The 27,278-nt window shown below is 47.9% G+C and overlaps 10 protein-coding genes across 10 annotated transcripts; 5 read left to right on the top strand and 5 right to left on the bottom strand.

Moving 5' to 3' along the window:
• Nucleotides 1–198: 198 nt before the first annotated feature.
• GIQ15_05711 (uncharacterized protein) lies at nt 199–1,503 on the bottom strand (the record flags this gene model as incomplete). Its single annotated transcript, XM_033553128.1, has 1 exon — nt 199–1,503. One exon carries the CDS (start codon nt 1,501–1,503, stop codon nt 199–201), a length of 1,305 nt encoding a protein of 434 aa, XP_033404272.1.
• Nucleotides 1,504–2,859: 1,356 nt separating this feature from the next.
• On the top strand, nt 2,860–3,141 carry GIQ15_05710 (small nuclear ribonucleoprotein Sm D1; the record flags this gene model as incomplete). Its single annotated transcript, XM_033553127.1, has 1 exon — nt 2,860–3,141. One exon carries the CDS (start codon nt 2,860–2,862, stop codon nt 3,139–3,141), a length of 282 nt encoding a protein of 93 aa, XP_033404271.1.
• A 435-nt stretch (nt 3,142–3,576) lies between these two features.
• On the bottom strand, nt 3,577–4,446 carry GIQ15_05709 (N(5)-glutamine methyltransferase MTQ2; the record flags this gene model as incomplete). Its single annotated transcript, XM_033553126.1, has 1 exon — nt 3,577–4,446. One exon carries the CDS (start codon nt 4,444–4,446, stop codon nt 3,577–3,579), a length of 870 nt encoding a protein of 289 aa, XP_033404270.1.
• Nucleotides 4,447–4,776: 330 nt separating this feature from the next.
• On the top strand, nt 4,777–5,258 carry GIQ15_05708 (acetate non-utilizing protein 9; the record flags this gene model as incomplete). Its single annotated transcript, XM_033553125.1, has 3 exons — nt 4,777–4,923; nt 5,020–5,119; nt 5,179–5,258. The coding sequence occupies 3 exons, from the start codon at nt 4,777–4,779 to the stop codon at nt 5,256–5,258; spliced, it is 327 nt and encodes a 108-aa protein (XP_033404269.1).
• Nucleotides 5,259–7,827: 2,569 nt separating this feature from the next.
• On the top strand, nt 7,828–9,242 carry GIQ15_05707 (TfdA family oxidoreductase; the record flags this gene model as incomplete). The annotated part of the gene is made up of 4 exons (XM_033553124.1): nt 7,828–8,133; nt 8,212–8,477; nt 8,541–8,798; nt 8,879–9,242. The coding sequence occupies 4 exons, from the start codon at nt 7,828–7,830 to the stop codon at nt 9,240–9,242; spliced, it is 1,194 nt and encodes a 397-aa protein (XP_033404268.1).
• A 1,322-nt stretch (nt 9,243–10,564) lies between these two features.
• Nucleotides 10,565–11,954, bottom strand: GIQ15_05706 (Fucose-specific lectin; the record flags this gene model as incomplete). The annotated part of the gene is made up of 5 exons (XM_033553123.1): nt 10,565–10,970; nt 11,089–11,137; nt 11,288–11,501; nt 11,558–11,736; nt 11,843–11,954. The coding sequence occupies 5 exons, from the start codon at nt 11,952–11,954 to the stop codon at nt 10,565–10,567; spliced, it is 960 nt and encodes a 319-aa protein (XP_033404267.1).
• Nucleotides 11,955–13,832: 1,878 nt separating this feature from the next.
• Nucleotides 13,833–16,498, bottom strand: GIQ15_05705 (uncharacterized protein; the record flags this gene model as incomplete). Its single annotated transcript, XM_033553122.1, has 5 exons — nt 13,833–14,441; nt 14,496–14,646; nt 14,859–15,034; nt 15,480–16,329; nt 16,389–16,498. The coding sequence occupies 5 exons, from the start codon at nt 16,496–16,498 to the stop codon at nt 13,833–13,835; spliced, it is 1,896 nt and encodes a 631-aa protein (XP_033404266.1).
• A 717-nt stretch (nt 16,499–17,215) lies between these two features.
• GIQ15_05704 (uncharacterized protein) lies at nt 17,216–19,132 on the top strand (the record flags this gene model as incomplete). Its single annotated transcript, XM_033553121.1, has 5 exons — nt 17,216–17,261; nt 17,573–17,622; nt 17,678–18,205; nt 18,267–18,401; nt 18,464–19,132. The coding sequence occupies 5 exons, from the start codon at nt 17,216–17,218 to the stop codon at nt 19,130–19,132; spliced, it is 1,428 nt and encodes a 475-aa protein (XP_033404265.1).
• Nucleotides 19,133–19,779: 647 nt separating this feature from the next.
• Nucleotides 19,780–22,107, top strand: GIQ15_05703 (ATP-dependent RNA helicase DHX8; the record flags this gene model as incomplete). The annotated part of the gene is made up of 2 exons (XM_033553120.1): nt 19,780–21,693; nt 21,760–22,107. The coding sequence occupies 2 exons, from the start codon at nt 19,780–19,782 to the stop codon at nt 22,105–22,107; spliced, it is 2,262 nt and encodes a 753-aa protein (XP_033404264.1).
• Nucleotides 22,108–22,265: 158 nt separating this feature from the next.
• On the bottom strand, nt 22,266–25,855 carry GIQ15_05702 (uncharacterized protein; the record flags this gene model as incomplete). The annotated part of the gene is made up of 6 exons (XM_033553119.1): nt 22,266–23,019; nt 23,448–24,057; nt 24,118–24,183; nt 24,252–24,407; nt 24,463–24,608; nt 24,882–25,855. 6 exons carry the CDS (start codon nt 25,853–25,855, stop codon nt 22,266–22,268), a joined length of 2,706 nt encoding a protein of 901 aa, XP_033404263.1.
• Nucleotides 25,856–27,278: the final 1,423 nt, after the last annotated feature.

The raw sequence follows: 27,278 nt of genomic DNA, 5'->3' as shown, positions 1-27,278 counted from the left end.
GGGATTGCCCCTTTGTTCATCAAGGCATCCGTATCGTGCATCGAACAGGGCTCTTCTTCCTCCTTTTGGCTAGATGGTAAACAGGCATCGTCCATCGTCGTACATGGGTCACAGGTTGTCTCGGTGAATAAACAAAATTTAATGGAAATATCCAAAATAGAGGCACACCTCACAGCCCCGCCCTCCGTTGCCTCGAATCTATCTAGTCATGTTTGAATACGCCAATGGCAGCCGGGGAACGGTCGGTACCTTGCACAGGTACGATCCAACCTGCAGCCCAAGCTTATGCTGCTTTTCGTCGTCACCCCAAGGCGTGTCGTGCTCTCTATCTGGATAGACGCCGAGTCTCCAGTATTCACGTCTTGGATATTCACCTGCCGGGTTGGAAAGCCAGCCGTAGACAGTTGCTTTTTCAAGTGAGGTCACATCGCGAATAGTTGGCAGAGAAGTGAACCAAGATCCCCTGATTACGATATTATGCAGTGTCAGGCTCCTGAGTGTGTTGGAATGGCGAGCAGCCAACCCGTTCAAAACTTCCTCCCTGATCCAAACATTGTCCAGTTCCAAAGTGTGCAAATGCTCCCAAGTGAAATTAGGAGAGAATGCGTAGTCTACAGCCATAATTCTGTTGCCGTGGTCGTCCTTTGATGCGAGGGTTAGAGAACGTAAGCCGGCAGCTGCCTCGAGATATCGTGCCATAACGCCCATCGAAAGGACCTCGCCCAATTCAGGTGTCGGCCTCATCTCACTCATTGGCTTGTCAGGATGGGCCTGTACTCGAATATACAAGCTTGTCAGGTGTTGAAAATTCTTCTCCATGCCATCCACGATCTCATCTTGAGGGTAGAAGATAGAGTATGACACATCGCGTAGCTCGAGAGATTCGATCTTGATTCCCGCATCTCGAAGGGGTCTCATTACCATCAGATATTGATTAACAGAGCAGGAAACGGGTTTATCGTGGGCGAAGCTGAAGAGTTCAAATGCGGAATCGTAAGTCTCCCGAATTAAACGGCCACATCGGCGAAAAGAATCCATATAGATATGGATGTTTTTAAGATGCTGGAGCCGTGGAATGGCCTTGGAAATGATCTCCGCATCCTTCTTCCCGTCCCTGATGTCCCTCTGTTGTTGCCATAGAGCCTTGTACGGTTCGCACCATGGAAATGGCCGTGGATCAGGTTCCGCCACGTAATCCCACCGTTGGTTGGGCTTTCCTGGGGACAGTGTCCAGAATACGCTGCAATCCAATGCAAGAGACTGTATGTGCTGAGAGAATAGCGGATGGTTTGAAAGGTGCTCTAGTTTCTCGAGGCCGTCGTTGGTGCAACTGACAACGCACATTTTTGACGTATATTTAACGCAGGCATTGGCGAACGGCTTGCAAGCTAGGCGTACGTTGCTGATATCGTCTGGCCCCAAATTCGCAAAGATATTATCAAGGAGCTCAGCAGCAAGAAAGGCAAACTTAGGCCCTGGTGGAGGTATAGGTACCCCCAGCATTTGAACTGGAATCGGGTCTATAACGCTCATAGTGTAATATCCAAAATTGAACTATCCAAGGTACTATCCAAAAGTAGTAATAAATGAAAGAAGTAAAAATAAAGCCGTACGGCTCAAGACGAGGCAGGCCGAATAAAGCAACCTGGCCTGGCATGCCATGAGCAAAGGCAAAGAAATATAAAATAAAGATTTTATATTGTGTGATCAATTTATTGTGCTTAGTCGGCGAAACAGGGCCTGAGTTAGGGTTGGCAGAGCAGGAACCCTTATGCCATAATGTTAGATATCGTCAATTCTTGTCCTTGGGCTTATCGTTATATGTATCCTTATACTTGTCCATGTGCTTGTTTTCAAATATACTTTGGGGATATCCTTAAAAACTGTCCCTAGGTTTATCATTGAATGATTTCTTGGACATGTCCAAACACATATCCTTAGAATTATTCTTAAATTTAACTTTAGGTGTTGCCTTGAATGCGTTTCTCAGAAAAAGAATAAAATAATAGAAACCTTAAGGTTTTATATTAGGTACCTCCATATAGAGTATATAAATCAGCTTCATATATTAATGCTTGATCAAAGGCAAAAGAGGGGACAATTGATAAACAATACTGATATTGTTATGGAATACGCTTATTCACTGGAAATTATAACTTGTTTCTCAACAAGGACACCACTATACCTAGCATATAGTAGACATAGTCTACTATCCTTCTCCTAAAGATATTGATGTTGATGTTGATGTTGGTATTGAAGTGGTGTAGAAGTTGGTGCAAGATAACTGCAGGTCACGTGGTGATCGCTGATAAGAACTTCCAAATCTTAAAGCTTCAACCAGCCAAAAGGTGAAAGCAGCAGGACAATATCAACACAGAGGACTGAATCCCACATCATACCAGCTAGGAGGGATATCCTCTGATATTTTATTGTCCATCTATCCTTTCTGTGATATACCTTTCTGTCTAGCTACGCGTGCGGTTTAGCACTCACATTTTCCACCATGAAGCTTGTTAGGTATGTGCGCGACGGGCTGGAGAAAGGAATAAGAGGCCTAAACAGCTAGAAGTTGCCAGCTAACATTCTATTTACTTGTCTAGGTTCCTTATGAAGTGTGCGAATGAGACTGTTACAATTGAACTTAAGAATGGTGGGTGCTTGACATGCTACTACTATGATATATCCTACCCTGCGCGAGCATGCGCTACTTGATATTGCCCCAAAGCGGAGGCACATACTCCTCTAGAAATGGATTTTACAAATCAACAAGCTGCTATATGAGAGTTTTGAGCTTTCTAACCTGTATCCATCAATTTAGGAACCATTCTCCATGGAACGATAGCCTCGGTTTCTCCACAAATGAACACCGCTCTACGCACAGTCAAGATGACCCCCAAAGGCCGCGATCCTATCTCACTCGACTCGATCAACATCCGCGGCTCCACAATTCGATACTATATCCTACCCGACAGTCTCCCTCTTGATACCCTCCTTGTAGACGACCAGCCTAAGCCAAAGAACAAGGCGCGAAAAGAGAGTGATCGTGGCGGTCGCGGTGGTCCAAGAGGTGGCCCTGGAGGTCCAAGAGGGCGTGGTGGACGAGGTGGTGGCAGAGGTCGTGGACGGGGCCGTGGATTCTAGTGTTCTGCGCGGGTATTGAAATTTGCTACGTCCTGTTACGCGTTTGGTGTTTGATCCAGATGCCATTAAATGGTACCTACCCCTCGGCAGAGAAAGCACGGAAAACAAAAATATGAATACCCACGCGCTCGCGTGAGAGGATAGGAACCCAAGTCTTCCGACTTCAGTCATCCCATCCTCCTCGCTTTGTGTCACTGCTCCTATGATTGTTCACCTTTATATCTGGCTGGATGAGCTTCATATGGTCTTTAATCGTCTACAACCTGACGGCGAACTTAGCGGATAAAAGCTGGTGGCGCTATGCAATAACAACGAATTTCTACTTGGACTACGCCTTTCCAGTATCTTCACTGCCGGTCTGTCTACCTTGTATTTGTAGTCGTAAATTCCGTTTATCTCGGTCGTAATCGACAATACGCCCACTATCAAATGATATTAGCTCTTCCATATTCTTATTATCACTAGTCGTTCCCAGCCCGCCTTCACACCACTTCTTCCAGCTATTTCTGTTTTCCAGCCGTCTCCCCATCCCTTAATCCGCTCCATGACTTCGTGGGGTTTATTCTGCGCGCATAGCAGGACATACGCCACCCCTCGCTTAGGGTTTAAAACATGTGGGATTGAGTCCAATAGGCGATTTGTAGTTTCCATGCCCAGCTCTCCTCCGGCATATGTGAGGGATAGAAAGTATGACTCCATCTCAAATTTTGACATTTTGCTCGTATCAGAAGCCATATCTGACGAAGATGGAAGTTGTGGAAGTTCTGGTGTCGGTACGTAAGGGGGATTGAATAGTAGAATATCCACAGTCCCCGGTCGTAATGGAGAGCAGAGATCCCCCAATATCACAGCCAAGGGCTGTAAAGTGTTTGGAGCCTTTGCTGTTTTGGATAATTCACTCTCATTTTCATCGTGGGTTACTGGCTTTTGCTTTTGCTGTTCCTCCGCATGTTTCTCCGTTACAGCAACCTTGACAGTCTGCCGCGCTGCACTGCAGGCATTCCTGTTCACATCAGTGCCTAGAGTTAGTATATCTGATCTGCCCAGGATTGACTTGCAATTGGCAGCGATAAATCCGAGGACGACACCAGATCCTGTCCCAACTTCGAGGATTATTGGTGGCGGAGAGCTGGCACCGGATGAAGGATATCCTGCCCCCTTGGATATGGCTCCAGTATGAAATCTGCTGGATAGCCATGAGGTTTCCTTGGAGTCTGATAGGGTATCGAGAAAGAGATAGCTGTCTTCTGCAGGCTCATATATCGTGTCGAAGGCCACATGCGAAGTAGACGGAGTTGGGAGCATTTCGAATTCGACTAGGTAAGGCCCGCCTGCCTCTTAATACCATGCTAAAAGACTCCGGTGGATGGAATGGTATTTTTATCCTCTTCATCATCCTCGATTTGACATTTGAAGTTGGGCTTTTTTATTTTTAGGATCTGATCGAATCGACCATGTGACTCGCTTGGCGTGTTTAGTGATTTCAACGTGGAAAAAAAAACGAGCTTCAACTTCACGACTACAACTTCGTTTGATACGCGACAATAAAGGACTACAGACATGAGGGCCACTCTACCATTTCGGATGGCGAGCTCCTCGTCAATTTCCGCCGGATTGGGACTGAGACAGACGCCAATGGCTCTCCTCCCACCGATTCCGCTTTATCGTCGTCTGCTACGTGCCCATAGGAAGAAGCTTCCGACTGACCTGAGATTCCTGGGAGATTCTTACGTCAAGAGTGAATTCCGGGCTCACCGGAGCGTGGAGAACCCCATTCACATTGTAAGCTGGTTTATATCTTGCGGTTGCCTCCGCTGGAAACAAGGATACTACTCGCTATCTATGGACGCTTTACTGACTATCAAAATCATGTCTTAGATCGGATTTTTGACGGAATGGCAACTTTATGCGCAGCAGCTCGAGGGCGATTCCTGGACAGATGGCAAGCTGGATAAGGCGAAGATTGACAAAATGAGTGGTAGGTCGTTTACTTCCTATTTGACGAGCTAGTGGCTGACAGTGACGGACTCTAAACAGATCAGCAAATTGGTCAATTATACGAACTTATGCAGGCAATAAAGCAGGACGGTGGGGAGGGTGGTAAAGAAGACTCATGATCACTGTCATGAGTAGATGCATTTCCCGATGTCACCCTCGCAACCTAGTGACGCGGACGGGATAAATGCCTCCATTTTCGCGACTTCCCTGCTCGAAGAGAGAATGAGAAGGTGTGAATGAAACCCTTCAGCACTGTCTGCGTCAAATGGAGTATACTTATACACCCCTAGACGCTTCCCAGGTGCCAATCATATTCCGCCATCCTTGTCTACGATCTTACTCTACGGTGACACAGCGAGGCCTTAAGTCCCTTTACGTATGCCTGAGAGTGCTAAATTAAGAACGATACAACAGCTGACTGCCTCGCTAAACAAAAAAAGGTTCCGATCGAATCCGACAGGCGATAGGACAACGAAACCGCCTCGCAGTACGGAGTAAATAATTCCAAACAACCGTTCCTATAACGCCGAGACATGTGTCGAACGGTTTACTTCAAGTCTGCCACCTGCAAGCATCGCTGGATAGTTATCGGCCAACCGTGCGCCAAAGACTCGGGATTTATTAAATGCAAAGTTTTCAAGACTAGTGGTGTGCTCCCCTTTGATGTTGGAGGTCCCATAATGGCCGCTGAAAAGACCTGCCCAACCTGCCACCTCAAGGGAAAATACGATCGAAACCTGATTCGGCTTGTCGAGTCGGACAATTATAGATACCGACGGGCTGGGAGAAAGGTGACTGGGAAGAAGACAGTGTACGTCGACCACGGCTGTGTCATAATGTAGACTGAGGTGCCCAACGATCCACGGGAGCCGCCGTCAAGGGTTCTCCGTGCCGTTTGATGTCGGAGCAAGATCACCATTCCTGCACTTCTTGGCAAATTTCCTTTGGAGAAACGGCCGAGCGTTCGGCATTTTCGACCATCGCCGAATTTTTTGTACCTAAAGTTTTGAATGTTTACGGCATAAGCTCCGTATAGCTCTCGACACGCTGCTGGTTCGAATCGTAAAGGACAAGGCACAGCCCGGACTAGACTGCCTTGCATGAAAACGACACTCTAGATAACACAACACGAATCTATATTTGACTTTTGGTTGTTTTAGGAGTACTGGAGCAAGCTGATAATCAAACCAGCAATATACTACGGAGTACGTCGTATTCCTTGGACCAGTCAATATCTCGGGTGTTTGGATTCAAGCCATGGGTGTCTTGCCCTGGAGCCATCGCCGACGGCAAGGAAAAACGGTTCAAGGGCAGGCGACACGGAGGCCGCAAGTATATATACAAGTCCCCCAGCTGCCAGCACCCCTGCGCCGATTGAAGGCAAACTGTGTCAAAACTCGGCAGGTCTGGATCCTTGTTTTAATTATATCGTGTTAGAGGCTACCAGCGGCTAAGGTGCCCAGCCACTCCACTAGGCTTGCAGAGCGTGGGAAAATACGAGCTATCCACTGTTTTCTATCGCAACCTCTGCTCATGAACCAGCTGGTTCTGCGACAAGAACAAGAAGACGTCTGGGCACTCGGCGCAAGATGAGATGTTGCCGCCGCGACTCACCGAGAAGAAGCTTGTTTCAAGAAGCCGCACATCATGCAGTAGTGTGGTCTCAGGCTCCAGTCCCGTATATACGACCTTTTCTTCGGCATGACGGGTCTCCCCTCGGCGCTGGCAGCCAGCTGGCCTGAAGTCCTCGACCACGGCCTCGACTAGAAGCCGTAACAATCATTCGCCAAGGGGCCTCCTGTGTCATTCTCCACAGTCTACGACTGAGACCAGATGTGAGATCCGATGTGTTTCCCCGGATCTCATTCCACGGAGCACATATACCATGGCAACACTGGCGAGCCGAATTGCGCCATTAGCCATCTTCCCTTCCTTTTTGTTTTTTTGGTTCGCCGTCCGGCCCCCCGGCTGCAGCAGCTGCTGCAGCCGAATCATGACGCGGAAAAGGTAGAGCTGTGAATTAACTTCAATGCCAACCAACCGCTGGGGAAACGTTTGCTCCCAAGCTGGGGTGTCGCAAAGTGCAACCCCCATGTCCACTGTCTGATCATAGTCTGATCATAGACTTCAAGGCCCGACTTAGCTAAGTTGTGTTTGCCAATCGCCGACGCGGCGGGAATCCATACCCACTCAGCGTTTCTAGAGGTGCGGATTGGCTCCGCCCTCATTTGTCCTCTATCGCCGAGATGTCGGAATCTGATAGGCGATCTTGCGATAACAAGGTCCTTTGTGTGCATCATCCTTGCGTTGGTACACCTACTTGCGGCCCGTTGTGGTGCAATCTTTTCCTGGCGTGTTGCAGCCTAAGACCCCTGGTAACGGGGGATAGTTCTCGAAACACATCCAACGGGCTCGGCAGAGCTGGGCAAAGCCGATCTTTTTCCGTCACCATTGTTGATGACGCCGAAGACAAAGCTATATAAGGCATATGGAAGAATCCATCTCGTCTAGACTTTTCTTCAACCAGAACTCACAAGCTCATCACTTCTCTTCTAAAGCAAGCAAGAAAGCTAGTGATCAGACTCTCCCGCCTTTAGTCTAAGAATTGACTCCCGAACTATCTGATAAGATACCCCAGGCCTTCGTTTGCCCTTTGATTTTCCCTCCTCAACTCCTCCATCCATCACAATGGCCCCCGTTACCTACGACTTGCCTGTCTCCCAGGTCGACACTCCCCAGAAGTCTACTATCTCTCGGGATATCTTTCCCGATGGACTGAAGACCACTGGCCAGCAGCCCCCCCTTTACGACCAGATCAAGCCCTTCTCTGAATTCCCCAAGCACATTACCGGACCAACCGTATGGAAGGCCGAAGACTTCTCAAACAACCCAGAGAAATGGACCCATCGATTCACAGCGGAAGAATGTGCTGAGATGAGCGCTGCCGCCGATGATTTCGTTGCTTCCGGCATCCCCCTGACTGCTATCTCCAAGGTAAGTGGTATTACCTTTTAAAACTGAAGCTTATCGCTATAGATGGGAAGGTGTCCTAACTTTACTGTGACATTATAGGAAAACTTCCGACTCCCCAAATTCTCCCGCTTCCTTGATGTTTTGAGGAAGGATATCATCGATGGCAAGGGATTCATCCTCTTCAAGGGGTTCCCAGTTGCCGAATGGGGCAACCACAAGTCCGCAATCGCCTATATGGGTCTTGGAACCTATCTTGGATACTTCGTCAGCCAGAACGGCCGTGGCCACGCCTTGGGACACGTAAAGGATCTTGGCGAAGATTCCGGAAAGATCGACAAAGTCCGCATCTATAGGACAAACGCTAGGTAATTTACCCGGTTTCGTTTCAAATCTTCCGGAGATCAGGGTGAACTAACATAGTGGAACAGACAATTCTTCCACACCGACGACTGTGACATCGTCGGATTGCTCTGCATCGCAAAGGCCTTCGAAGGTGGCGAGTCTGATATCGTCTCCTCTCACCACGTCTACAACGTCCTTGCCGAAGAGCGCCCAGACGTCCTCAAGACCCTCGTCACCCCTAACTGGTATGTTGACAGGAAAGGTGAAGTCAGCGTCGGTGAGGAAGAGTACATCAGGGCTGCCATCATGTACCTGGAGCCTCAGGGTGGCCGTGTTTACACCAAGTAAGTTACTCATGTCCATGACTCAACGTCTTTTTTTCCTTTGAAGATCATGCCGATTAACATGTTTGCTTTTTCTCCAGATGGGACCCCTACTACGTTCAATCTCTTAGCCGTTTCTCCGATGCCGGGATCATCCCCCCACTCTCTCCCGAGCAAGTCGAGGCCATGGAAGTCCTCGAAGCCACTTGTCTCAGACTCTCCCTCCACATGGTCCTCGATGTCGGCGACATCCAGTTCCTCTCCAACTCGCAAGTCTTCCATGCCCGTACTGCCTACAAGGACTTCCCACCACCAGCTCCTCGCAGACACTTGATGAGACTTTGGCTCTCTACCCCTGAGGATGAGGGTGGCTGGAACATCCCATTCTGGGACACCAACGAGAAGAAGCGAGGTGGTATCCAGGTCAACGATACCGCTCCCGTTGCCAACTTGGATGCCGACTAAGTCACTCGATAATTGACGCTATCGCAGCGCAAAACACTGATAGATACCCTGACTGCTGCAAATTCGGTCTCCTGTTACCATATTATTTCCTTTTTTCTGGATTTCTTTTTTTCCTATGTTTTTCCTCTCTTTTCTTTTGTTCTATTCCTTTTCTTATCTTTTGTCTCATATACCTACCTGCTTATACTGCGACTGCTAAAAATCTGGGATTATCAACGGATGTACTTGACGAAATCAATGAAGTCACTTTAACAGCAATATTAACAAATGTGTCCTACTCCACTTAGTTAACCGTAACCAGCAGTCAGATCTATGACTGTCGAGCCATATTTGTTAAAATAAAGATGAATTCATCGGCATGATAAATCTGTGGCAATTTGATAGATAGCCATACCTCCACCTTTAAACAAGAGGAGGTTAAAAAAAAGGAAACAAAGAATGAAGTGCAAATGATCCTCAATAATCAATAATACCAGCGTCATCTTGTTAAAGTCCAAAAATGTCTATCTGGTCTTAAATAGCTTGGCTTGTACGCCCAGGGTCGTATATGTTAAAAAGAATGTTCCGCAAATGAGCAGATTCTACTTATACTATTTGCAACTTGGGCAGAGTAGATGTGGTCTATGTCTAAGATGGGACTGTCCGAAAGTTTGGAGGTTTAACATTACATATTTGAAACCTTTATGGCCACCACATTCCAATTTTCTCTTGATGAATGTTTCTCAACCATAAGAACGAACTATACGGAGCGGAGCGGGCCAGAGCATCAATCAGATGCCGTATCCAGGTATGATTCGACGAACTGCTGGCAAGCCGAGAAATTCGCGTGCTTTCCGGTCGTGTTTAGAATGATTATGCAACAGGAAGCGTAAGCTCCGTCCCGGCGTTTCTACAGCCCATCCTTGAATATGTTTGCAGACATCAGTCCAATCAACCTGGGTACTTATATTTTTAACGGAGAACCTTATATCCCGTACCTTGTAGCTTATTCCTAATTAAAAGCCTAATACGTAACATACCATCTATATATTTTCATTAACATATTGATATCTGCATGGTTTATAGAGCAAGGATCAGATACCTGAAACAAAAAGATGATATATAACTATAAAATGGGGCTATATTGGCCATTTTGTACGTCTCTTCGTGCAAGTAACATGAGAAATTCAGCCGTGGATGTGTATTTGCTAATGCGGCGGTATATTATGTTTATGCTATTTCTGTGACAATGCAGGTTTCTACCGTGGGCTTTGAAATCTCTTGAGGGTGCAGTACTCCATATATAGTTATCATTTGTTTCTGGAAGAGCTATTTGCACAAGGTTATGCGGGGGGAATAGCAAGGACTCCCCGACGCCAGGAACGGCGGAACCAAGCCCACTCACTTATCCCGGTCTTAAAAGCACCATCCTGGATATAGACTCTGATGTTAAACACACCGCCGTTCCCCCAATCCACAGCAGCTACCTGGGACCCGGGGATGCTCGAATGCGTAAATGCGCCATCGTACCATTGGTTTTCGCCATCAGTTCCCTTCTCAAGTATGCGGTTGTCTTCGGTACCATAATAAACTCGAACACTCCGGGGATCGCCAGGCTGAAGTAAGAAGCTGGTGGCTGCTAGAGGGGTGCGTGGCTTGGCGGCTCGAATAACTATGCCTCCATCACTCCAAGATTGACCGTCATGGATCCTTTCGACGACGTGGCTGTTTGTGGCTTGGAAGTAGATACTAAGGGGGTTGATTCCGAGGGTTAGCTAACGACGCAGTGAAGGGAAGATGTATGGAATATTGAGCAAGAATAAATTCGCGTGAAGGAAGGGTAAAAGTCGAGAAAGGTGAAATGTACCGAATGTTTGATCTCCGTAGTCTGGCGAGGTAAGTTGCAGCCGCTATAGCTGTACCAGGCATAGCAGGGCCAAAATTATCAAGGTATCTCCATCCGCGCCCAGCTTTCGATATTTGTTAGCCACCGAACGTTTTTTTACCAAAATATAGGGATTGGTGGGACAATTCAGTGGAGCCTGAAAATCATGGTGACTTCTTACCGTCATAACCAAACTCTTGTATGGTATCATCTTGGAGTTGAGCATATACGCGTAAGCTCGGACTCCGATTTCTGGGAAGGAAAATAGCGGCCAGCTTCGAATGAGGTGCAACTCGAAAACTGTAGCGATTCAATGAGCCGGTGTACCATTTACCCTGAAGGTCCGATGCCACTTCGCCTAGGCTGTTGTTAGGTGTGATATAGTAGACACGAGTCTAACAAATAATGTCAAAACCTGAGTCCGTCCTTATGCAGCAAATTCGCTACTCACCAAATCCAGATCATCAGACGCAGCAGCAATCGACGAGTTGATCTTGGCTGTTGCAATAGTGTCATTTTGTAGACCCCCACTCCACTGTCCTTCAAATCTGGCCTCGCGGATACCACCCGATGTATCTTGGCTATAGATTCGTAACAAGTTTACAGAGTTGACAGCAGCAATCCCGGTACCTACATAGATAAGAATCAGAGTTATATCTTGGCATAATTTCTCATGATCTTCAACCTGCCAAGCGGATTATCTAGCGGCGGGGAGGAGGAAGACGAAAAAACCAACCGGGGATGGTGTGCTGGACTTCAAGATCCGTGCTGTTCCCGCCATTTTGTGCCACAGAGCCCACCGGAAGGAAGATGATCTTGAGAAGAAGAGCGAAGTGAAGCAAGTTCATGGTGATCGTTGCTTGGCTTTAGTGGTATGATAAGATAGACCAGATATCCATGTATCTCTCTAGACTTGGCACGAGCAGCCGAGAGCATAGGAAATGGGGTTCATGCCCCGACTTATATGTTGCCCGGCAATTGACTTGTGTCGTTGCGGAGAGGGTATCTCTGTCTTGAGATGCCATAGTGACCTGGCTCGTCCCACCCCCAAACAGACACAGGAAGAATTTGAACGGAGGAGTTTCTTCACCATAGGTGTATAGCTATCCATCCGGTGCCGTGTTGCCTACCGAGCGGGGGCGGTGTAGACAGCCATGCATTACGGATAGATGGCCTCACAAGACGATGTGCCATAGCAGGTGGTAAGCCCCGCTGAGTGACAACAAAAGGTGTTGGACAAGGTCCATAGATCTGCCATAATTCATGCTCACGAGAACGATTGAGAAGTCGTACTTCTGTAGACAACTTCGTGGTAAACACAGGCCCGAAAGGTTTCACAAGCCTCACATGAGGGGATGGTTTGGTGCCCACGGAGGTCATGAGTAATGAAACATCCGTTTACTTGTATATTGATAAGTCCATACGCTACGCATATCGCGTCTTGGATGACGATAGACACGGCCACGGTTGACGCCTCGGGTTGCCTTTGGTAGTTTTGGAGTGTTCGAATAGGCCCAGCGGAGGTCAGCGCAAGCCATTATTTTATTCCCGACCAGCGCGATAAGTCGTCCTAGTTTTTGCAACATTCAATCGAGACTGGCCTAGTTGACGATCTTTGTCCACGGCGTTAATCAGCGCCTCATTATCGTCTGAAGAGACAAGCGGCGTTACTCGATATTCCCCGCTCCAGTTGTATACCATATCCTAAGACGGAGTAACAGCAAATACCAGTTACCCGGCAGGGCCACCGTAGTGCCTAGAAAACAAGGTAGCGTGTCACAACCTCTCCGCTCAGTGTAGAAATGGCCTGGTTATCAATCAGAAAGATAGAGCATACTAACACGATGCAAGCAGCCACTGCGGGGTGTTGTCAAGTCCACCGAGGGATGTATCACGCTTGTCAGAGACATAGTACGTTCAGGAAGCGACAGGAAGTATCCATGCAGTCGATGTGTCCCATACACAGAGATAGCGATGAATTGGATAGATTATATCGACATATCGGCAGCTTTTGACAAAGATGAAGTTGGAACTTGCAGCTTTTTTGCACCAAGTGAGCAGCATCAGAATACCCTCTTCCGTGCCATCTTGTTAAGAAAATCATAGAGAGCCATCTATAATGATTAAATGGCGCCGGTGGTTAGCTTGTATTTCTTAACGAAGGTCGTTGAGTCAAAACTGATCATTACTTACCATGCCCCCGGTCTAGTTGGGCTCTGGTGGTAAGCATCTGCTGGGAAAGCTCCGGATGAGGAACAAGATATCGTTTATATCCTTTCCCCTGTTGCAATGGGCACCGAGTTTGAATGTCATGGTAAGTCCCTAACTGAGGAGCAGAAGTTCGAGGTCTCTGTCACATCGATGCAGTGGATATGAAATGAGGCTCGACTTAGCGCAAATGGCCAGCTGTGTATCTGGATATCTATTGGCCTTAATCACCGGAAGCAGGCTAGCATTTATCCCTGAGATATGGCGCAGAGGCACCGACTCCCCTATCTCGTACGTGAGAAAAAGATGATCGGCTTATAGGGCATTGGCATTGTTCCGAGTTATAAGCGCACGGCGAGCAATGTCAAGTTAGGGCTGTAGAATGATAGTGCAGCCAAACCAATACATAGCTCTGGATGTACTTTGCCAGTCGCACTGAGAGTGCGTTAGAGATTCCATCTAAACTTAGTAAACTTCTCTTATGCGAGCAATTTTGCTATACCCTTAAGATAAAGACACTAGAATAGATGCATAAATTTTGACCTGGGGTCCTCGTCGCCGCCCCCACAAAATCGAGTAGCATAAAGCTCCTTTGGACACTCATCGCCAATTCGACGCTCCTTCGTTGACACGATATCGTGCCAGGTTTCTTTCTTGTCAAACCCCTTTTCCACATGTTCAAACCAACATGAGTCTGAACCTGGTATCAAACGCCGAATTTCTTCATTCTTGCGTTTCGCCCAGTTGATATCCTGAGGGCCACTAAGATCTAGATTTTGCTGGCCCCATTCTTCCGTTAGGTTTATACCGTCAATCAAGTCGGTTAGGGAGAGTAGATTATGTGAATCTAATAGAGATTGAGCAAACGGTGCTAATTTTGGGTAAGGGAGACCTCTGTAGCTTCGTTCGATATTCGCTGGTTGGCATTCAAAGTGGTAGTCGTTAGATGGGAGAATGACGAAGGAGCAATCAACCCCCCTAAGCTTGAACCTCGGGTATAAATGAATGATGGAGTGAAAGCGAGATGGAGCCCCTTGAATTAGCTCATAAACCTGATTATGAGGTCCCGACTTTAAAAGGGACGCGACTTCGTCAGCCATTTCTGAGGGAACGCATATCTCCCAGTCCTGTGAATATCTAGCGAGTCAGAAGGTGGCTTGACTATGGAAAGGAAAACTTACAACTCGGAGCCTCCCAACATTATAATACTTCAACGCCGGGATGCCAAATATGCAGCAGGGAATGTTCGCGTTTTCAAGGATCCTGGTGACTTCAAGGATTTCTAGATCGCCGGAACCAGAGCTGGGAGGAGCATCATTTGGAGCCCCAAAGCTGAAAACTGTAGCAGATGTTTCACCTACTCTGCTTTGGTCTGAAGAACGCGTTGCTGAGTCCATGATTGACGTGGAGATGTTTTTTCTCCCTTCTGCCCTGATGTTTGAGCGTCCTTGAAGGGCTGAAACATTAGTCGCGGTTAAATTTCGCAGAGACCAGCCAATTATCTCTTTGCACGGAGTCACAAAAGCCAAATAATTTCAGCTAACCTCATATTTAAGGAGTTTCGTTCTTGAGCCGTGAAAATTATCATCGAAGTGTTTCCGTAGGCTATCTTGTTGAGAACCGCGTCCTCCGCTCCACTACAATCACCAAATCGTTCAATAGTCAACCTCAACTTGACGCTCATACGGAACTTTCCAAAGGCGCCACGATTCTCTGGGTGCTAATCGCAGTCAATAGGCCCATGTCAGTGCAAGATCTGAGCAAGTCACTGGCGAATAACGGCTTCTTTACATAGAATTCTACATTTGCAGTGGGTTGAAACATGGCATCCCAAAGGTTATACAGAGGGATACTTCAATTGCAACCCAGTTTTTATGGTTGAACTACACCGGAAATTCCCAATCATATGCCTGGAGTTGTTATGTTAAGGGGCCGGTTTGGATGGGTCAAATATGTTTAGAAGGTCAGATAGAACTGTCTCAAGACTGTGGTAAGATGAAAGCATCATAATTCTAAGCTAAAAGGTGTATATGGTACAGGAGAAAAAAGGTGCATCCCAAAAACGCTAGATCTATGACAGAAAGCCCAATAATAATATAAAACTCATGCAACTATGCCTCATAAATAAATTATGCTTGTAGTTCGTTATTATATTTAGAAGCGACACCTTGTTGAGGGAGTAGCCAGAATTTCTCATGCTCCTTTTGCCCGTTAATAGCCCCCTTGAGGTCGAAAGGATCGGCAAAAGTCTCCCACTTGGAGCGCTTGTCAGTCCAGCCGGGACCCTCATATTCCTCCTTGTCAAAACCAAGGTAAGTGGTGGTCTTGTTTGGTAGGAATCTGCCAGGGTGGATGATATTGAGCCAGTACGTGTAGAGGACCATGGGCGCGGCCTCGAAGGCATAAAGGTACCATTCGTGTCTTAGCACCGCGTCACAGACCCCGTCGCATTGGCCAGTAGATATGACGTTAAGGGTGCTGAACTTTTCGATAGCACGGAAGATAGAGCGGAGCAGGACGAGGGAGGATGTGCCGTAAAGCATGATGAAGACCGTTCGCACTTTGCTTGTGAGCATGTTTGCACGAACACAGCGGTGGTGGAGGTGGGCGATCATGCCGATGAAGATACATTCCACCACGCCCTGGAGTACCGAGCCGACGGCAACGAGGGTACCGCCGCTGCGCTGTAGGTCCTTGTCTTCCCCTGCTGTAGATAGGCGGGCTGCGCCGGCGGCTGTCAAGCCTTCGACCAGAGCTCCAAGGTAGATGAAGAAGTAGATGAGTCTGCTTGGGTTGAGGGGAGCATGCATGGGGAGGTAGTGCATGAGGCGGCCGAGAATATTGTATTCAGCTGCAGAGTAGACTGGCGGTCCGCATAGAATGAGAATTGATTCCGCGATGTAGAAGTTTCTGTTCTCAGGATAGTAACTCGAGACGGATCGCATGACCCAACCGGATGTAAAGATGAGGCCTCCCCAGCACATGAAAAACATGACACGCCAATATTTGTAGCGGCTGCAAAGAGGGTATTAGCAATTGAGACTTTGTTAGATGAGGAGTGAAGAGTGGCTAACAAGTTCTGCCATATATGTATGCCTAGCGATATGCCAACTAGGACCGCAAAGACGGCCGCAAGGGCACGGCTGGGCCCGTAAGGGTAGTAGGTAAAACTAGATGTAGCCATGATAGACGATTGTAAAATGAATTGAAGGCTGTTTGTATTGTTGAAAGCCCTGACAGCAGGATCATCGTCATTGCTTATATAGATCTCTCACCTCCCTCGTTCTAGCCTCACTCAGGGAGTCGGCCATCAATTCTTGCACCGCCTTCATCATCATCATGATGGATAAGCGGCGCTTCATGAGACCAAGAGTGGTTAGAGGTCGGCCGCTGGCCTTCCCCCCGCTGTCGAACAGGTGACGGACCCAAGGCAAGCGCTGTGTTTCTCCCAGTTGGTCGTCTTGGTGCGCTGCGGGAAGATGTTTTCTTTTTCCTTCGTGGCCGGCCGTAGGATTCGAGGTGGAGAAGGGAGCGCTGGATAGCACCAGAAGCGGCTAGTCCTGGTCAAAGTTGATTCTTCGTATATGAAACGGAGATCGATAGGGCTGCTATCACATCTCAACGCGGCATCATGGCGCGCTATACATCCAGAGAATAGCAATGTAATAGAGCATCGGGCTGAGCGATGCGTGCATTTAACCACGGTCATCCCTTGAAGGCGTCGTAGATCTATAATTGCTTGTCCGGCGGTGCGATAGATGTATTGATAGAAAGGCTGCTCCACATCTTCATGGTGATCTCCTTTGCCAGCATATATACATCGCCCTCCTCCTCGTGGCAGTGCTTCCAGCTTTCTGTCTGGAGTCGTTCGTTCTCGTCATGAATCGTCATCAGTTCCAGCATGGAGTATCTGACAGACACGGCGGTCACCACCCGCTCGATGGCCGGTGAGCCTTGAGCCTCAACTGGAACTCATAAGGCATACAGCATTGCTCATCGTCTCCCCGTCGTCATGCCCGTCGTCCCTTGTTCCGCCGTCAGTTGGTCGGCCTTTAACTGCGAGATCCTGGCTTTAACTGGAGGCTGAGGCTTTGCTAGCCTCGCCAAGGCCTATTCCTTCAGCTTCTCTCAGCCAGGCGTCGATCGGGCTTCTTCAAGGCTTCTTCAATGTCGCTGGGTTTTTCTCTTTAAAGATGCGTTCGAGGTTCTTGATGGTTAAGTCGTTCGGGTGTTGAATGACTATCTATCACCATGCCAGGAGTACCGTCTGGGCGTGGATGCGATGCTTGTCGGAAGCAGAAGAAAAAGGTAGGCAGATATCATCAACGGAGTAGATACGGCCGCTTCTAACACCGACATATAGTGTGATCAAGTACAGCCCGCATGCGCACGATGTAGCCGGCTGAATATACCATGTATCGGTGCGGGACAGCAGAGATACAAGTTCAAAGAGCAGAATGTGTTTCGAGACGGCGAGACGAAGAGGATGGCCGCCAAAAAGAAGGCCGTCTCTAGACAGTTTCCGAAGTTTGCAGCAACCACCTTTGTCGAAGAGATTCCTCGCATCCCGATTAATAGCCTGACGAAACTGCTCAATGGCTTTATTGAGACGATGAAACCTACGACCGATCTGAGATACAACCTGGCGTGGTCCTTTGGCGGTTTCCTGGTTGATATACCACAGCGTCTCGGGATAAACGAAGCATTGGATTCGTCAGTGCAGGCGCTTGTCGACTCGCATACAAGCTTCTGTGCCGGAAAAGGGGTCACGCCTGAGGCTTTGATGAGCTATTCTCGTGCCCTTAGGGTGCTCAGATCTTATCTGGATGATCCAGTCAGGGCGCGGGCGTCCGAAACCCTCTGCTCGGTGATGGTGCTTTTGATGTGCCAGGTGAGAAGACATATATGAAGGCGAGCTCCCCAGGTAGACAATGGCTGTTGACGTTCTATAGCGTTTCATCGGCGTCGCGGAAGGTGATTTTACGGGCCACTGCGAGGGCGCGGCGCAGATGTTAAAAGCAAGAAGATATTACGATCCAAATGACGAGTTTGAAAGCAAATTGGTTCTTTCACTACGCGGGCCAGTGGTACTGTATTCTATGTATATCACTACCGGCTCCATGCTCGATCACTAACCTGAGCACCCTAGATTTTCGAAGGCCTCCTCAACAATAAGATCCAATTTACTGCCGAAGAGTGGAAGACCCTGGTGGAAAACCATCTCGACGGAGCGGCCCCTGAGGGTAAAATGATGCGTTGCGTTGCTCAGGTACCTAGCCTCCTGCAGCGGGCAAGAAAGCTTCGCAGAGACGGAGTAGAAGATCCAACCCTTTTAGCCGATGCCATGGCTAGCTACAAGGACGCAAAGGACGCTGCCGAAGAATTACGTGCGAAATATAAAAAGGCGCAGCTGCCCACCGAGGGTGAATTTTCATTTAAAGACCCCATCGTCATGGCCCACTCGTTCTACCAGCGCTCATTTGGGCTGAGTCTTACAGTTGCCATGATCTTAAACTGCGTGGTGGCTGGAATTGACTGCGAAAACCCAGAGTTCAGCGCAGAGTCAACTCGCTATGTTGACGAGATCTTGGAAATTGCTGGCTCTGCGACGATTTATAGGCCGCTAGGGGCTAGTTTTGTGCCTTTATGTCTAATGATGGCTTGGGTAGGTACCGGGGATGTTGCAACACGGAAAACTCTCGAAGCCGCGCTGAAGGAGTACGAGGCGGACTATGCGCCAGGGCAGGCGGTGATGCTGACGCCGAAGATTGAGAAGGTGTCTCGTCAGTTACGCCTCCTAGACCTGGATGTGTCTTAGGCAAAAGTTGACTGAATACTTATTACTCCTCTCACTGTATATAGGAAGTAGAGATGAACTGACTTAGGAAGTGCTCCTCAGGGTCGCTCAGGATGCTATGTTCATGGGTGGCGTTAGGATAGCTGCGCGTGAAGGTTTACCTCGGGGGTATCCTCCCTGTAGATAAATATCACTGATAGCTTAGAAATGTGTTTTGAATCAGATTATAACATTATCGTCCAGTTGATAGTTGATTGAATGTTTTTTTCATCGTGAGGTTTTTTTTTTTTTTAGGGTGCGAACATTACTAATCATACCAATACGTGTTCTGTATTCACGGATTGGTTAGAGTCATGTATTTTTATGGGTTTTGTAAGATTCTATTGGCTGTTAAATTTCAAGATACACATCGTTACAATACATATAAAAAAGTTGCTCGAAATCTTTTATGAAGAATGCTGGAAAAGAGGACAACAAAACCACACACGTCAGACACGGAGATGGATTTTTTAGATTCAAGCGGGGATAGAAGAGAAGGTGAAGAAGTATCGAAATCTAGAAGGAATAGAAAACGAAAACGCGGTAGCCGATCCAACAAGGGCGAAAACGAGAGTAAAAAGACTCGCATCATCGAAAATGACAAGGAATCTGGTTCATCTTCTGAAGCGATGATCAAAAGTGACATTACGCTCCATGGAAATAATATATCCGGCTCGAGGAGCCACTCAAAGAATGTGACGGCTAAACCAGCTTCGAACGGCGTCACGGCTAATCTACGAGACAAGGCCAAAGTCTTGTATGAAGGAAGGAAAAAGCTGCCTATATTTGGACACGCAGATGAAATCCGCGCCCATCTTCGACGGACCGATGTTATGTTACTTGTTGGTGAAACGGGTAGCGGTAAGAGTACACAAGTACCGCAGTTTCTGGTCGACGAGGATTGGTGTCGTCCGAAATCAACTAAGATATCATCCTCGAATAACGGAAAGACGAGCATTGTGGGCGGCTGTATAGCCATAACCCAGCCTAGACGTGTTGCAGCTGTCTCCCTTGCGCGAAGAGTAGCAGATGAGGTGGGTTGTCCGCTTGGTTCTGCCTCTCCTGCGAGCAAGGTTGGTTACGCGGTGCGTTTCGATACGTCTGTTTCTCCAAGCACGCGAATAAAATTCATGACGGACGGAATGCTGCTACAGGAGATGCTAAATGATCCGTGGTTGACAAAGTATAGTGCTGTGGTGGTGGATGAGGTTCACGAGCGAGGTATTAACGTTGACTTGCTACTTGGATTCTTGAGGAATATCGCTACTGGATCGCAGGAAGGGAGGGGAGAAATTCCGCTGAAAATAGTTGTGATGAGTGCGACTGCGGATATGGAAAGCTTGATGGATTTCTTTCGTGAGGGATTCAGCCAGGCTTCAAAAGAAGAGAGCAGATCCTCGTCAAGGGAAAATGGTGCAGATGCAGAGCTCGAAAAAAAGATGAAGATAAAGCCATCCAAGAAGGAGGAATCTAGTCTAATACCATCAGACCGAATTTCCGTCTGCCATATCAAAGGCCGTCAATTCCCAGTTACAACTATATATTCACCAGGACCAGTCCCGGATTTTGTGGATGCAGCACTCAAAACAATATTTCAAATTCATTACAAGGAGCCTTTACCGGGCGATATTTTGGTCTTCTTGACCGGACAAGAAACCGTTGAGTCCCTGGAGTATCTGGTCAACGACTATGCTAGTACCATGGACAAAGAGCTACCGAAGGTATTGGCCGTGCCTCTATTTGCAGCGCTCCCCCAGGCAGCGCAGCAGAGATTCTTCCTACCAACACCTCCAAGAACGAGAAAGATCATATTAGCCACAAACATTGCCGAAACTTCCGTGACTGTTCCTGGGGTACGGTATGTGGTTGACTGTGGTAAAGCGAAGACGAAACAGTTCCGAACGCGTCTCGGATTGGACTCCCTACTTGTGAAACCCATATCGAAATCTGCTGCGATACAAAGGAAAGGTCGAGCGGGGCGAGAAGCAGCTGGACAATGCTACAGGTTGTACCCTGAGAAGGAATATCTTGCCTTACCGGAGACTAATACGCCCGAGATACTCCGATGTGATGTGAGCCAGGCCATATTAACGATGAAAGCCAGAGGCGTGGATGATATTGTGGGGTTTCCTTTCCTCACGCCTCCTCCTAGAGATGCGATTGAGAAAGCATTATTGCAGCTTTTCAATATAAATGCGTTGGATGAAACGGGGAAAATAAGTCCTATTGGTAGCCGAATAGCAAAGCTCCCACTTACAGCGCCGTTGGGCCGGGTACTCCTTGCTGGAGCAGAGAATGGTCCTCGTTGTCTAAGAGACGTCATTGACATCATTTCCTGTCTAAGTGTGGAGAATATATTTCTAAACACGGCGTCGGAAGAGAAGAAGGAACAGGCAGATCTGGCGAGACGGGACCTTTATAGGCGAGAAGGAGACCACTTGACTATGCTAGCTACTGTACGAGCATATGCGGCCGAGCATGCTGATCGAAAAGTCTGGGCGGAACGGCATCTTGTCTCCCATCGAGCCATGCAGGCAGTTATGGTATGTCCTTTTATATCCCTGTGTTTCGATATCTTTGCAGGCAACTAATATGTCCCTCACCATTAGGATGTTCGAAAGCAACTGCTTACTCAATGTAAACAAGCTAAACTGTTTGGCAATGCATCATTCAAAGATGACGACTCATCGCCGCTAGGAAACGAGGATCCAGTCCCGATATTAACCAGTTTCCTTACGGGATTCGCAACTAACACTGCACGGCTCTTCCCCGATGGTAGTTACCGTACGATGGTGGGAAATCAAACCGTCGCAATCCATCCGTCGAGTGTGCTGTTTGGCAGAAAGGTTGAAGCTATCATGTATAATGAATATGTTTTTACGAGTCGAAGTTATGCGAGGGGCGTGAGCGCAGTGCAGATGAACTGGATCGGAGAGGTGTTGGCTGATTCTTCATAGACTTCATTATTATGTAGAATAGCATAGTATATACCCAACATCACATACCGCCAAATACTTGATCAGCAAAAAAGAAACCGTTTATCGTTATATTTTAGACCATTAACCTGCGGCATACCCTATATAGAGCACACCCCATGTCGAAAATTCTAGCCTGTCTAATTGCTCTTCTTCTCCCTGCTCTTCAGCTTATCCGTCCCATGGAACCAGTCCAGAAACCCAATAGAGCCATAGTTCATATTGAACTTTTCATGATGCAAATCATGCATCTTTGCTTTCCCTCCCAAGAAGTCATATCCGCTATGCACAGTTGCTGTATTAAACAGCTCGTAGCCCATGAAGATCCAAAAAGTGATGATATGGCTCTTCAATAGCTGTGGCGGAAGGGTTATCGGCAGGACGTTTGCACCTATCTGCTCGAGTGGATGGGCATATTGCGCCGATAGGGCCACGGGCGCTGTGAATTTGTGATGACGCTTGTGAATGCGGACGTAGAGGTATGGATAATGGAGGAGGCGATGGGCGTAGTAGAAGAGGGCCTCGCGGAGTAGGATGGAGAGGACGAAGTCTCGCGCCAGAATCGCCAGTGGCGGCAGTGTCGGTAGGACCTGGTAGGACGGCGGGATGATGTTTTTATGAATAAGCGTGAGCAGTAGGATGTGTAGTGATGTAGACAGCAGCTGGTTCTTGAGCACGTAGAAGAAGCAGTGTGTTATTTCCTTGACAGTCGGCTGTTTCGGAGCTGGCTGGATTTTATGTCGCTCTGAGAACGCAGGCGCAATTTTCTCGAGACTGAGATAGATTGCTGACGGGATCCAGAAGGCGATGAGCTGGACGAGACAAGTTCCAACGAATTCTATCGTCGTGGGCGAATATGTCGAGACCATGGAAGCCCAGCCGGCCTCTATCTTGCTATAAATCATGGCCATATGCGGCAGAACTTATCACACCCACGAGAGACTGGTTAAGTATAGGATAGGATATCTCGAAATGTCATCATGATTTAATATCGAGAGTCGTTAATATATTTAAAGACTTGGCCGTAGACATGTGCTTCAACCTCGGTAGCTCGGTATCAATTAGCTAAAGTTGAATCTCCACCAAAGTTGAACTTATCAGCCTCAAGACTTCATTATTATCGCTATTTCTATTATGATGGCTTCATGGCCGGAGGAACTAGCATGTATTTTTTGAGTTTTTACTGCCCGAAAGCTCTACCCTGGGACTTGACGGATAGACCATTTCCCCATGCATAAACATGTCCCTGTAGCATCCTCGGTGTGGCTCAGGGGAACAGCTCATGGGCCTATGATAGAGCTTACCGTTGGCTTCAATCGTACAAGTCCACGGGCTTGGTGTAGTCGCGCTTCATGGCCTGAGGGGCCGACACTTTGATCCCACTCTCCATGCGGGACAGGGTCATGTCATAACCCTTTTGATCACACCATGACTTCACCATCTTGACTGCATTCTTGATCTCTCGTCCGTTCAGCTGCCACATAGAAAGCTCCTTGAAGTCGTCCTCGTCCAGGTCCTGCAGCGCGCTCTTCTCTTCCTTTCGTCCTGCCGTTGCGGGCATAGGTGGCAGCCGTTCCAAGAACTTCCTCCATACCAGCATCCTGGCGCTTGGCGATAGTGTTTTGAACAGTAGATGGAGATTGATGCGGGATCTAAACGCCGTGTCGATGGTGTCGTAGAGGTTGGTGGTTAAGAAGATGACTCCACGGTAGTACTCAAGTTCTCGTAGGAAGATCGAGACTAGTTCATTACGGTGGATGTCGTTCGGGTTGCGCTCAGCCATGAAGACATCGGCTTCGTCGAGGAGGATGACGGCATTCCATTCTAGAGCTAGCTCGAAGGCTTTCTTGATATTTGCGCCGAGCTCTGCGGCTTGGATGCCTAGGTCTTCAGCTTGGAGGTAGAATAGTGGTTTGCGACATCTATCGGCAACTACATGGGAACCTCGTTAGCTATGTATACCCTTCCCAATGGCATTCTTCGTGTCCTTACCAGCTTCCGCCGTCAGCGTTTTCCCTGTCCCGGGTGGTCCACTTAGGAGAATATTTAACCCTTGACCTGGATAGTGAAGCCGAGACGTTAGTAGGTAAATATATTTGGTGGATAGAATAAGTGCTTCAGCCAACCTTTCCCTGTTATGACATCATCCGACACCTTCTTCGATTGATAATGATTCTCTACGAAGGATAAGATTAAATCCTTCTGCTGCTCGTCGTACACCAGATGGTCGTATGCTTCATCATTCCACTGGACATGCTCAATGTCTTCAACATAGAAATTGACTATTGTTGGTTAGTCCTGTTGACGAATCCCTGGCACGGTATGGTGGGTACTCACGCCATTCTTTGTTTGTTAGAGCATATCCCTCGAGAAAAGGAGACATGAAAACGAGGTCCTCTCCCAATTCCAGCATCCCCTTCTTGTTCTTCTCTTGATCTTCTTTGGAAATGTGTTTTTTTGTTCTGCCACCAGTTACTTTCACCCTGTTAGGTCCAGTTATGTGAAGAGTAAATTTCTCATCCTTATCGTCATTGTCAACGGGAAGAACGCGTCGTTTCTGTCTCTGCGGATTTTCTGCCCCTGAGCCGGTAGTTCTTTTGGTGTCGTGGTGTTTGTTGTATCCTACAATATCAATTAGGACCCTACCATCCACCTACATATCATATATATGATTAGCAACGGTTCACAGTTCACGATAAGTGACCAAAAACAAGACTTCTAGCCATACATTATATTTTTTGCATCCTTCTTTGCACCTGTAAAGAGCAACTCCCGTGTAGGATGAGTAAGTCAGCCCTTGGTAGTCAAGAGCCTTCTTCGCCCTTTTCATCAATCGCAATTTAACCTCCTCTGGATTCTCATGAAAGCTCAGCGGGTAGTGATTAAGATCCGTAATAGGAATGTTCCCAGGAAAAGAATAGATCTCAGTCTTATAGTCTTCCCACACGTAGGTTTCGCCGTCAAAAGCCATGATCTTGCAACGTAGTTGAATCAATGAACAGAGGTCATTCTTGATGATTTCAGTACCGACTATCTTGCCTAGGGACTCGCATTCTCCCTCCCATATGTAAACCGGCGATTCTGGGGGGAAATATGCCCAGAGTAGGTTAAAGGAGGCAAGGCCGCTGGCCTGTAACGGTTTGATGCGACTGCGCGTTTCTTCGAACATGTCATCCATGAGATCCAGTAGGAGTTCAAGATGTTCCCGGAAGGCACTTCCTTGCTCCGCATCTTTCAGGAGCCCGGCGATCTCATCTGCGTGGAAGTATAGAGGAGCAAAGGGTGTGGTGAACTCTGCAACCTCGGTTGGTTCGAGGTATATCTCATCCTTTTCCACGATATCTTTGAGTGCAGCGACGAGAAGAGGGCTTTGAATGGCGACTTTGAAGTATTTCAACGTAGGACGACCACTGATGACCGGCTTATCCTTGTCGGTTATCTTATACACCTTGATTGCGGCTCGGCCCTGGGCTTTGGAGACGCTCTTGCTGAGCTGTTTGGGGGGATAGTCGACCCACGTCCGGCGGTCTTCGCGGCTATCTTTGGCTTCGTAGAGGATTTTGATGAGAGCATCGGCTCCCTGGGTTTGCTCTTCGGAAGCTGGCGCCTTGGAGCTCTTGGAGGCTCCAGCGGGTGCTTTGCGGGCTGAGGCGCGAGGCGGGGGTCTATCACCGGTGCCAAACGTCTTACATCTCCACCTCCAGATAGCCTCTGAGACGTTGAATCCCATGCTGGTACCTGTGGATAAATAATACCGTTGAGGTAGGGCGTCGGATGGTGGTGTCTAGTATCAGTGTTAGTAGAGGAGCAAAGGGGATCGGAATGATAGTTAGAATGAGGGACACTTGCAACAAAGAAAGACTAGTGTGAGATATCTCAGTATAATAGTAGTGAATTGGCCCTATTCTTATGTATTAAATTGCTGCTGCCTTGCTGTCTTCGTGTCATCATCCGCCGGGCACAACAGGCAGCTTTATACTCTGCATGTAAGACATAAAGCTAGGGCAGCGACAAGGCAGCGTACAAGAGGGCTCGGCCTACATCTGCCCCGGATTCACCCTGCATTAACAAGATTGCTGACGAGGTTGCCTGCGAGGTTGAGCTTGACAGTTGGGCGAAGCAGCCAGGGTTTCGGCCAGCATTCAGGCCAGGGAGAGCTTGAGCATCAGCCACCAGAGCTCCTGCGCCAACTCACTTAGCCTGCAAACTAGCGTGTTGTGATTAGCGAATCCTTCGCCGTGATTGCTGCTGGTATGCGAGCTTTTCATGCATGAACCCAGTCAATGGCGTGTTAGTTTCGATGTGTATCCGAGCCTGGCCTCGCCGTTGGAGCAGCGAGCCTCAACTTTTGACAGTGGTGATCTTTTCGCTAATCGCAGGCAACAGGAGGCTGAGTTGGCTAGTGAAGAGTTGACAGCGTCAGGGGGGCTTGGTGGTAGCCTTGGATATCGGATCGTGCCTTGATAGTAGCTACTTTGACGGCCTTCTTGTGCTATCAAAAATCCTTGTTTCAGCCCCAGTAGAATTGTCAAAATCAGCCAAGTCCCACAGATGGAAAAGAGCCGCAGACCAAATCTAGCAAAAGATAGTGTGTAAAGTACAGCGCGAATAGAGAAAACGAAGAGAACTAGCATAAGAATACAGAATCACACATGAAATGCCTCTCAGGCTGCTCTATCATTCCCGCTATGTGGCTCATCTTCCTTAGTGTCGACATCCAGCTCCCGTTGAGAGCCAATCTAGGTCGACAGATGCATCGAAAGGTAACTAGAATTGGCCAGCCAATAGCGTCGACACCGACATTCCACTGCCACGTATCCCAGGTTCTATCGTGGATAAGGAGAATATCGGCGGCCAGGTCCCATCAAATGGAGATAGCCGCACCATCAAACCATTACGGAGTATACTTGATTGAAATACGCCCGGCAAGAGGAAGAGAGCGTAAGAGGCTCAAAAGAAGTCGCTCGTAGATAGCTTATCCATTATGTTAAGACATATGTACTCTCCTGCTCGAGATTAGTATGGTAACTTTTTGAAATAGCCTAGTCTTTGAAGGTACAAGATTCTCATGGAGTCATCTGCGTCTCATGAGTCCTTAACGTTGCTGGGAATGCCGCAAGCCCTAGCCCTGTCCAAACAGACAATTTCTCAGC

Source organism: Arthroderma uncinatum (genome assembly GCF_011692745.1).
Source record: "Arthroderma uncinatum strain CBS 119779 chromosome Unknown scaffold4, whole genome shotgun sequence".
NCBI lineage: Eukaryota > Fungi > Ascomycota > Eurotiomycetes > Onygenales > Arthrodermataceae > Arthroderma > Arthroderma uncinatum.
The sequence above is the reverse complement of the archived record's forward strand: the minus strand, read 5'-3'. Positions and strand labels throughout refer to the sequence as shown.